Genomic DNA, 11,979 nt, shown 5'->3' on the forward strand with positions numbered 1-11,979 from the left:
GGGGAACACCTCAGCATTGTGTCTGGTTTGAGACTGGTCACTCGATGAACACTCTCCCCTGCCGCTTACTCTTACTGGCCCCATTCAGAGTTCCACGTGATTGAGAAAAATGTGTAACTTGGCAACTTAATTTGCCAATATTGCTACACAGTCTTCAAATGAAGTTCAGGTCATTGAGGTTAAAGGGGAGACAAGACAAATAAAAAGGTGTCAAGCTTTGAAGGTCTGCAGACTAGGAAGAGGCAAAGACTGAGGAAGGCAAGGGGTTCCACAATTTGAATCTCTGAAGAAGAATGAGTTGGAGCTGGAGACACTGAGACTCAATGCAACAAGGGGAAAGGATGGAGGAAGAGCAGGTGAATTCAAGTCAGCGGGACTACATAGCTCACAGCCCATCCAAGTCCTTGCTGGGTCTGCTTCGATTTAATAAAAGCTTTATTTCAGTATTCCAATAACTTAACCTCCACAATGGAAAAATGATGAGGCTATGCAGTGGTCCTTTTTACAGTCGCCAACTGAAATTCCAATGTAAACACAGCTAGTTTCTCAGTTCCAGCACAGCAACTGGAGATCCCACCCAACCCCCCACCCCCCCCCAAACCTCAAAATGAAAACTCTGACAAACATTCACCCCATTCCTGAGATATCTTTTACAGAAGGTCTTAGCCTGGTCAAAAAGAAGCCTTGTAAAATATGTTTGTTCCCTAACATCATGAACAGCACTTCTGAATCTCCTGTGTAACGACACAGTCCAATGCGAGGATCAAAAAAAAGCCAAACTCCAAGTTTACTAAATCAAATTTCAGCCTAATACTTGTTCAAGAATGCTGTTTATACAAAAGACTCTATTTATAATGAGTCTGATATTTAAAATGCGAGACCGCAAACTCTTCAATTCAGTTTTTAGTTGAATTCAGAGTATCTCCACAGTTTTCAATCACTTATCCGCCACAGATTGCTAAAGGCCGGACAGATTGTACAATGTACATGGAGCTTGAATAACACCCAGGTTAATAACGTCTGACATCTCTTTCGATTGTATGGGGACATTAACCCATTATTTCAAGAACATCATTTCGAGGCCGGAAACCTCTAAATTCTGAATTTATCTCATTTCCCCGAATGGAGATCATTGTGAATCGGGAAATCATTTCCCCCAAATGGAGGTGCAGACTTGATGGGCCGAATGGGCTACTTCTGCTCCTACACCTATGGTCTTATGGGAATCACAGCATGGAAGGCGTGTACACAGAACAGTTCTGTCCTGTGAAATCTGCCCAGAATAAAGCAGGGCTGTCTTCTGTCAGTTCAAATGGGGATTCTTTAAGCCACTGGACACAACGGGTAGAGGGGAATTACTGACTGTTCAACTCCAGCTTGCTCTTCTGTTCCATCTGGGCAGGTTCAACGATCAATCAGTCGAAGAATGGTTCAGGCTACCAGGAAACACACTGAGCCAGACAGATGGGACCTCTGAGGTGGCACCAGTGACGGAATCTAGTTCCATATCCTTCAACACTGTGCTCATTTTAAACACGATAACTTGTCTCTATATGTGTGTGTTTCTAGAGGGATACACAACGTCGCCTTTCCTACGCTAACACACACAACTGACAAAAGTCACAAAGACGCACAGAATGCAGTGAATACAATTTGCCTTCTATCACTATACCTCTTGCCAGAGGCTGTTACTAGAATTCAAGCACGTTACGGAATCCAGCGAAGCTTTCACCCTGTCAGATAGACACAGAGCTCCATTACAGATCAGCATTGGCAACTGTATATGTTGTGCAGTCACTGAAGTATTTGTACAGGAGAGTAAGCGAGGCAGAGTACAGCGGAGCATGCACCAGCCCGGAACCAAATATAAGATCAACGTTGATGTCATTCCAATGGCAAGGAAAAGCCATCACTTCAGAGGTTATATCTCACTTCTGAATAAAGTCAAACACACAACTCAGGTTCAACATATCACTTGCATTCCAAACAGTCCTGAGAACCAAAGCTTTCACATTATTATAATGAGCATCCCATTACAGAACAGAGGCACAACAAGAAAAAGGAAGGAACCAAGGCTCAACTGAGAAAGAATCTAAGAAAGAATCCTAAACAATTGTTCTTTAGAGCTTCAGAAGCCCCTAAAATATGCGTAGGAGTCATAAGGAGAGGGGGGAGGGGGGAGGGACACACCAACTGCTCATTATCCTCTTAGACAACAAGAAATTCAAAGTGCATCTGCATCTTCCACCCAATATTTCACACCTTCATCTATAGGTTTACAACAACAATTTGCACTTATATAGCACTTTTAATGTAATAAAACATCCTCAGCTGCTTCGCGGGATTGTTAAACACTAAATTTGACACCAAGCCACATGAGGTGATATTCCGTGGACTTTAAACAAAAGCTAGGTCAAAGAGGTGGGTTTTAAGGGGGATCTTAGGGGGAAAAGTGAGGTTTACAGGCTGATTGGTTTAGGGAGAAAATTCCAGAGTTCAGAGTCTTAGCAGCTGGAGAGACATCGACCAATGACAGCTAAACAAAGAAGGATTTGCATTTATATAGCGCTCTTCACAACCATTGGACACCCCAAAGTGCCTCACAGCCAATTAAGTTCTTCTGAAGAGCAGACACTTTTGTCATGTAAGTCAATTTGCGCACAGGAAGCTTCCGTTAACAACAACTTGATAGAGGTGAGATCATTAGAACCATAGAAAATTACAGCTCAGAAACAGGCCTTTTGGCCCTTCTTGTCTGTGCCGAACCATTTTTTGCCTAGTCCCACTGACCTGCACTTGGACCATATCCCTCCACATCCCTCTCATCCATGAACCCGCCCAAGCTTTTCTTAAATGTTAATGTTACCACTTTATCCGGGAGCTCATTCCACACTCCCACCACTCTCTGCGTGAAGAAGCCCCCCCTAATATTCCCTTTAAACTTTTCTCCTTTCACCCTTAACCCATGCCCTCTGGTTTTTTTCTCCCCTAGCCTCAGTGGAAAAAGCCTGCTTGCATTCACTCTATCTATACCCATCAAAATCTTATACACCTCTATCAAATCTCCCCTCAATCTCCTACGCTCCAGGAATAAAGTCCCAACCTATTCAATCTCTCTCTGTAACTCAGCTTCTCAAGTCCCGGCAACATCCTTGTGAACCTTCTCTGCACTCTTTCAACCTTACTTACATCCTTCCTGTAACTAGGTGACCAAAACTGTACACAATACTCCAAATTCGGCCTCACCAATGCCTTATATAACCTTACCATAACACTCCAACTTTTATACTCGATACTCCGATTTATAAAGGCCAATGTACCAAAGGCACTCTTTACGACCCTATCCACCTGTGATGTCACTTTTAGGGAATTCTGTACCTGTATTCCCAGATCCCTCTGTTCAACTGCACTCTTCAGAGTAGTCCTACCATTTACCCTGTATGTTCTACTTTGGTTTGTCCTTCCAATGTGCAATATCTCACACTTGTCTGCGTTAAATTCCATTTGCCATTTTTCAGCCCATTTTTCTAGTTGGTCCAAATCCCTCTGGAAGCTTTGAAAACCTTCCTCACTGTCCACTACACCTCCAATCTTTGTATCATCAGCAAACTTACTGATCCAATTTACCACATTATCATCCAGATCATTGATATAGATGACAAACAACAATGGACCCAACACCGATCCCTTAGTTTTTTGTGATGTTGATTGAGATTGGTTAGGACATGGGGATATATCCATTGTTTCTTCTTTGAAAATGAACCATTGGATCTTTTACATCCACCTGAAAGGGGCATCCAAAAATAGGCAGCACCTCCAACACTGTGGCACTACCCCTCAGTACTGCACTTGAGTGTCAACTTTCATTCTTTGTGCTTAAAGCCTGAAGTGAGATTTGAACCCACAAGCGAGTTACTAACTGAGCCACAGCTGACAATGAAACCCCAGTAATACAGTAGAAGTAACTCAACCTGTCTACACACAATGAGGCATTAGATGTTTATTGACCCATAAGTGTACCAACTCTTCATCCGGACCATGGTTTAACCCAACCTGGGAGCAACAATTTAAAACCATTGCTTCAACCAAGTTGTGTTGGCTGAATGCAACACATCAAGGAACAAGAGTCATCCATTCAGTTTGTGGTTAAGGTTATATTTGGACTGGACTTATAGCCAGAATTAAGTTTGGGGCCGTGGGTAAAATTGGGATTGGAATTGTGGATGGAATTTGCATTTGAGTTAGGGGTAAACCCAGAGTTAGGGCTAGTGTGAGGAACAAACTGGATTATGGCTGGGGTTAAGATTGGAAATGGGGTTAAAATGGGATTTGCATTACAGGCAGGGTTGATACTAAAGATAGGACTAAAGTTTGGTTAAACTTAGGTTTAGGGTTGGAGTTGGGGTTATGTTTGGTTTGGGGCTAAGGTTAGAATTATAATAAGGTTAGAGTTATGGTTGAATTAGAGATTATACAAAGAAAATTCAGTTTAATCTTCAGCTTTTCAAGAATTGTTACAAAAAATTACAGTATCACAGCCATTATATCACTGGATGTTCATGTTGGACAACAGTCTGTGCCTTCTAGTTTTAACTTTTAATTGCACTGAAAAGCAATATCTCTCAATCTGAGTGATCAGTGCTGGTGATCAGATTGCTTTCATGTATCTAACAAGCAATTCATGATTAAGGGAAGAGTTGAACTCCACCATTAACAGGGCAATGAGTATTTGAATAAGATACAGATTGAACAAAAGTTGGGTCATATCTCAACTGAGATCTCTGTCAACACCACTGACCCAAATTATCCATATTATGATCAGGGAACACCCCGGCATTTGAATGCAGACACCCATACCTGTCATTACGTCTGATCATTCCTGAAGATGGGATTATCCCATTGCGAATTAGGTGGCTGCATAGCTGGAGAGTGGGAAATTGGGTATTCCCTTCTCTGCTCTTAATTAGTTTAACTAAGTGAACCATTTCTCTTTATCAGAAGCACCGACACCTATTGATTTCCTGCAGCACAATTGCTTGTGCACAAAATGAAATCAATAAATTCAAATCAAGGAATCCAATTGCCCAGAAACAGACATTAATGCACAGTAACAGTCTGGCGAGCGTATCACTAGCAGTGCTTCTGTTGGGTCCGGCCAGCCCACAAATTAATTGGAAAGCTGCGCCATTTCCAAATGGCCATAAAGAACCTTGCAGAGTGAAGCCATAACCATCCTACTTTTTTCCCTGTGTTTTGTGTTAATGGTGCCCTCCATTCCCAAGCCCAGCACAGTGGAATGAGGAATCCTGTGGGATCACCAATTAATTCCAATTACTTAAGAGGGTCAGTGAAGAATTGCCCACTGCTTTCCCCCCCCCAGCTGGCCCATGTTTACAGTCTGATTTTACCCCTCTCCCAGGAGATTCCGTGTTTTTCATTAGGAGGAGTATAAGGCATCAAAACTGTGTGGGACAGCCTGAATGCACAAGTCATTCTTAACCCATCCATCATTTTTTGTGCGTTCAGCTGTTTTGAGCAATGTACACACTACTATGCAGTAGGAATGAGAACGCAATGTCCCTTTCTCACCTGGGCCAACATTTTCCAGCCATTCACGTCCCGCCGCTGCTGTAAGTGAGGACAGGGAATTTGGTGCTCAGCCAAATCCCCGTGCAGCGGGACCGGAAAATCCCGCCAGCATCAAAATTCCACCCAATGTAACTCCTTTTGGACATTGGAGGCAGTTCAGAGGAGGTTCACCAGGTTAATTCCAGAGATGAGGGGTTTGTCGTATGAAGAGAGATTGAACAATTTAGGCCTAAACTCTCTGGAATTTAGAAGAATGAGGGGAGATTAAATTGAGGTATATAAGATGATAAAAGATATGGATAAAGTAGATGTGGAGCAGATGTTTCCTCTTCTGGGGAATTCTAGGACAAGAGGCCATAGTCCTAGAATAAGGGATAGCAAATTTAAAATAGAGTTGAGGAGAAACTACTTCTCCCAAAGGGTTGTGAATCTGTGGAATTCGCTACCCCAAAGTGCGGTGGATGCTGGGACAGTGAGTAAATTTAAGGAGGAGTTAGACAGATTTTTAATTGGTAATGGGTTGAAGGGTTATGGGGAGAAGACTGGAAAATGAGGATGAGGAGCATATCAGCCATGATCGAATGGCAGAGCGGACTCGATGGGCCGAATGGCCTAACTCTGCTTCTATATCATATGGACTTATGAACTATAAACTGTCTGGGCTGGGATTGAACCGAGGTATTTAATGAGATGCCACCGAGGAAACGTATATGTATTGAGAACAGTAACTGGCCCAATACTGGCCTCTGGCCTCTGCTGTTTGTAATATTTATTAATGATCTGGATGAGGATATAGTTGGGTGGATTAGCAAATTTGCTGATGACACCAAAGTCGGTGGTGTGGTAGACAGTGAGGAAGGGTGTCGTAGTTTGCAGGAAGACTTAGACAGGTTGCAAAGTTGGGCCGAGAGGTGGCGGATGGAGTTTAATGCGGAGGAGTGTGAGGTAATTCACTTTGGTAGGAATAACAGATGTGTTGAGTATAGGGCTAACGGGAGGACTTTGAATAGTGTGGAGGAGCAGAGGGATCTAGGTGTATGTGTGCATAGATCCCTGAAAGTTGGGAATCAAGTAGATAAGGTTGTTAAGAAGGCATATGGTGTCTTGGCGTTTATTGGTAGGGGGATTGAATTTAGGAGTCGTAGCGTTATGTTGCAACTGTACACAACTCTGGTGCGGCCGCACTTGGAGTACTGTGTGCAGTTCTGGTCCCCACATTACAGGAAGGATGTGGAGGCTTTGGAGAGGGTGCAGAGGAGGTTTACCAGGATGTTGCCTGGTATGGAGGGGAGATCCTATGAGGAGAGGCTGAGGGATTTGGGATTGTTTTCGCTGGAAAGGCGGCGGCTAAGAGGGGATCTTATTGAAACATATAAGATGATTAGAGGTTTAGATAGGGTGGATAGTGATAGCCTTTTTCCTCTGATGGAGAAATCCAGCACGAGGGGGCATGGCTTTAAATTGAGGGGGGGTAGTTATAGAACCGATGTCAGGGGTAGGTTCTTTACCCAGAGGGTGGTGAGGGATTGGAATGCCCTGCCAGCATCAGTAGTAAATGCGCCTAGTTTGGGGGCGTTTAAGAGATCCGTAGATAGGTTCATGGACGAAAAGAAATTGGTTTAGGTTGGAGGGTCACAGTTTTTTTTTAACGGGTCGGTGCAACATCGTGGGCCGAAGGGCCTGTTCTGCGCTGTAATGTTCTATGTTCTATGTTCTATGTTCTATGTTCTGGGGTGAACTGAACAACATCCTATAACCACAGTTCTGTTCTTTAACTAAATTCCTGTCTGTACTACTACAATCCTTCAGTGGGTCTCTCTTCCTCTTCATCCCTATCTAATGGGGGAGTCCAGAACAAGGGGGTACACGCACAAAGTTGAAAGATCACTTTAAGACTGGCCTATGTGCAACCCAGTGATTCATTCCTGAAGCTCCAACTAGCCATTGAGAATAATAAGACTGGATTTAACCAGAATTAGTTCTAGGTATGTTTCCTGCTTTATTTTGAAATGTCACCACCCCTTTCAAATCAGTGTGAAGACTTTCACAGTAAATTCCGAGAACTTGGAAATACAGTCACTTTACAAGTATTTTGATGACTCGTGCTCCAGAACTAGTTGTGCGCCCCTGATCAAGCTGTTCTAGTACAGCCAGAGGACTGAAACTTATCCAACAGTGTGGAAAATTGCCCAGGTATGTCCTATCCACAAAAAGCAGGACAAGTCCAATCCAGCCAACTACTGCTGTACTACTTTCAATCATCAGCAAAGTGATGCTGCTATCAAGCAAAACTTACTCAGTAATAACCGTCTTATTAATGCTCCAGACCTCATCACTGACCTAGTCCAATCATGGACAAAGAGCTGAATTTGTGGGATGAGGTGAGAGTGACTGTCCTTGACACTGAGGCAGCATTTGACTGAGTGTGGCATCAAGGACCCTTAGCAACATTCAAGTCAATGGTAGTCAGGGGGAACTTCTCCAGTTATATCTAGCACAAAGAAAGATGGTTATGGTTGTTGGAGGCCAATGATCTCGGCCCCAGGACATTGCTGCAGGAGTGTTCTCAGGGTGGTGTCTTAGGCCAAACAATCGTCAGCTGCTTCATCAATGATCTTCTCTCAAACATAAGGTGAGAAGTGGGTATGTTCGCTGATGATTGCACAATGTTCAATATCTTTCAAACTCTTCAGATACTGTAGCAATCCATGCCCATATGCAGCAAGATTTGGACAACATTCAGCATGGGTTGATAAGTAATGTTTTTGCCACACAAATGCCAGGCAGTGACTATCTCCAACAAGAGAGAATCTAACCAGCTTTTCTTGATATTTAATTTCATTGCCATCGCCGAATCCACCACCATCAACATCCTGGGGTCACCATTGACCAGAAACATAACTGGACCAGCCATATAAATATTGTGGCTACAAAAGCAGGTCAAAAGCTGGGAATTCTGAAGTGAGTAGCTCATAAAGCCTGTCCACCTTCAACAAGGTACAGGTCAGGAGTGTGATGGAATACTTTCCACTCGTCTGGATGAGTGCAGCTTCAACAACACTTAAGAAGTTCAACATCATCCAGGACAAAAGCATCCCCTTTGATCGAGACCCAATTCACCACCTTAAACAATCACTCCCTCCACCACCAGTGCACACTGGCAGCAGTATGTACTTTATACAAGATGCATTACAGCAACTTGACAAGATTCCATCGGCAAAACCTTCCAAACTCAAAGCCATTATCATCTAGAAGAACCAGAGCAATAGATACATGGAAACACTCCACTCACTCCTCTCCAAGCCACACACCATCCTAACTTGGAACTATACTGCTGTTCCTTCAATATCGCTAGATCAAAATCCTGGAACTTGCTTCCTAACAACACCTACAACACATACACCACATGGACTGCAACAGTTCAATAAGGCGGCTCACTAACACCTTCTCAAGAGCAGTTAGGAATGGCTTAGCCAGATAGGCTTAGCCAGATAGGCACACATCCCATGAATGAATAAAAGGAATATGCTAAAAATTCCAGGATCCCTATGCTTATGCTATACTATTTGAGGGGCAAGCTCCCCCCCAGGGGTTAATCAATTAATACACCAACATATGACAGAACTGAGTCATCACAGGAGCTTTAAGAGACTGGAAACTCAACAATCTTTTCAGATGTATCACTAACCATACTAACCAAAACCATGCAGGGTTTACATAAACCTTCTGGGCCATTTATGTACAATGAGAATTTGGCATAGTTTTTTTTTTGTAGATCTTGGAGAAGGTTCTGAAATGAATCAGCAACTTCACCCAGTCTCTTTCTCCATTCTCTATCCCTCTCTCTCTCTTTAAATATATAGATATATATATAAATATATTCCTCTCTATTTCACTGCTCTTTTTCTAAACGGAAATCCCAGTCCAGTTTTTAGAGCTACCACAAAGAACTCTATGCCTTGCTCAAGCTAATTGCAATTTCCCCTTGAGTAATGACTGATGAGACAACCAGGTAAAGGACGGCAATGATTATTAGAACACAGACAATGTAGGGGAACAGTCGTCGGTTTGCATTAGTCTCAGGTTCCAGAGCTGGCAAAGTGGAAACCCTGGCGTACACCAGCCGCAAGCTGATTTAACAATTTCGCTCACTGCATTACACCACATGTGTTTTAAGCAAGCTCGAGATAAAGACTGTGCCTAGATAACGATGCAAGCTCAAGGAGGAGATTGTACCCGGACAAGAATGTCCCTTAAAAATATTACTGAGAAAATGATGTGTAAAAATAAAAGAGAATTAGAGGATGAGCGGAGGTGAAGAGTGCAGAATCTCACTCCTGACTTCACACCAAGGCATAGTCGAACTGTCCCCTCTCCAGCCCATCTTTGCCATCAGACCATGATGAAGCAGGCATCCGGCTGTAGGGGTCCAGCAATATCCGAAAACACCGGACCACCAGAATGATCAGGAAAACCAATAAGAAAATCACAAAGGCAAAGACGGTTTTTTGCTCAGCTCCCATGGGCACCGAATAGGTGGAGTCCCCATTGAGATCCATAGTTGTTGAAGCCAGCAGTTCATCATCTACCGTCGACACGTCATTCATTATGGCAGCATCATTCATCGCCAGACTAACTCGTGCTGTGCTGCTAATTAGCTCCGCAAAACGTGAAGAGTAGATCTTTTATTCGTCATCAGTCTGCCAAGGTCGCACCAGCAGATCGAGCTATTTACTCCCTCTGCAAAACAATAAACACACAGTTAACCCTTTGATGATTCCAACAGTATATCTGTCCAACTTCCCCAGGAAAGCAACTCCTCCAGAGCCTTACAGCAAGGTTCCAAACGAATTTGCAGCATTCAGTCCGATACCAAACAGCAGAATTTTTATTTTAAACCACAATTGTTTGACTGTTGAACTTTACTGGAGAGAATTAAAGTTAAAATGTATTTATTAGTCACAAGTAAGGTTTACATTAACACTGCAATGAAGTTACTGTGTTCCCCGAGTCGCCACACTCTGGCACCTTTTCAGGTCAATGCACCCAACCAGCACGTCTTTCAGACTGTGGGAGGGAACCAGAGCACCCGGAGGAAACCCACACAGACACGGGGAGAACGTGCAAACTCCACACAGACAGTATCCCAAGTCAGGAATTGAACCCAGGTCCTCGGCACTGTCAGGCAGCAGTGCTAACCACTGTGCCACCGTACCATAATGATAAGAGCATCATCTGCAACCTCATCTACTCTTTCGTTCAAAGCTGAATGAAAACATTGTCTGGAATCAGGTGTGTACGAATGGGTAGTAAGACAATCAGCATAAAGAAAATTCTGAATCCAAACATTGTTTTCCAGAATATACATGGCATTATTGCAGGCTTTTAATGATTTAAGAAATGATTGATTAAAATTTATTTGCTGTTTGGTGTTTAGTGAGACAGATTTCTCCCTCATCCAGGCTAATACATTCTAAATAAAAGTGTTACAAGAGATTTTTAAGGATTGGAGATTCCCGTGAAACTTTAGGGTAGAATAGGGTTAAAAAGGCAGCGGATGGAGAGGGAAAATGAGTGAACACCATGTTGCTTGTCCATTTTTCCCTCCTTTTTGCTAACATACAGTGCCAGCTTCCATCTCTATATCCCATTCCATATGTGAACTCTCCTGTTTAAGGAGCGATATACTTCCATTGGACTCAGTTTAGAGAAGTTTTACTAGACTGCGTCCTGGGATGAAACGGATGGCTCATGAGGGAAGATTGAACAGGTTGGGTCTGTATCCATCGGAATTTAGAGAATGAGAGATGCCGAGAAGAAGTTTCCCCTCATGGGGAAATCTGGAACTAGGGGGGAACACAGTGGGCTCTCCCATCGAAGATGGAGATGTGGAAGAATCTCTTCTCTCAGAGGCTATTTATCTTTTGGAATTCTCCACCCTACAGAGTGTGGATGTCCTGGGTCTTTGAATATCCTCAAGGCTGAGTTAGACAGATCTTTGATCTGAAAGAGAGTCAAGGGCTTGGGTGACGGGCAGGAAAGTGGACTAATAGCCACAATTAGGGCGGCACGGTGGCACAGTGGTTAGCATTACTGCCTCACAGCACCAGGGACCCAGGGTCAATTCTGACCTTGGGTGGCAGTCTGTGTGGAATTTGCATGTTCTCCCCGTGTCTGCGTGGGTTTCCTCCGGGTGCTCCGGTTTCCTCCCACACTCCAAAGATGTGCTGGTTAGGTAGATTGACCATGGTAAATTGCCCCTTAATGTCAGAGGGATTAATGGGGTTGTGGGGATGGGACTGGGTGGGATTGTTGTTGGTGCAGGCTAAATGAGCCAAATGGCCTCCTTCTGCACCATAGATTCAATGATTCTATGGTTCTACAGATCAG

General features: G+C 43.5%; 1 protein-coding gene across 1 annotated transcript; it reads right to left on the reverse strand.

The window, feature by feature from the left end:
• Nucleotides 1-9,932: 9,932 nt before the first annotated feature.
• On the reverse strand, nt 9,933-10,214 carry LOC144479760 (cortexin-1-like). The gene has a single exon (XM_078198795.1). It carries the CDS (start codon nt 10,212-10,214, stop codon nt 9,933-9,935), a length of 282 nt encoding a protein of 93 aa, XP_078054921.1.
• Nucleotides 10,215-11,979: the final 1,765 nt, after the last annotated feature.

This window comes from Mustelus asterias, chromosome 26, assembly GCF_964213995.1.
Source record: "Mustelus asterias chromosome 26, sMusAst1.hap1.1, whole genome shotgun sequence".
Classification (NCBI taxonomy): Eukaryota; Metazoa; Chordata; class Chondrichthyes; order Carcharhiniformes; family Triakidae; genus Mustelus; species Mustelus asterias.

Coding starts and splice junctions, on each gene's coding strand:
- LOC144479760 (XM_078198795.1), bottom strand. CDS start 10,214: ATGAATGATGCTGCCATAATGAATGACGTGTCGACGGTAGATGATGAA.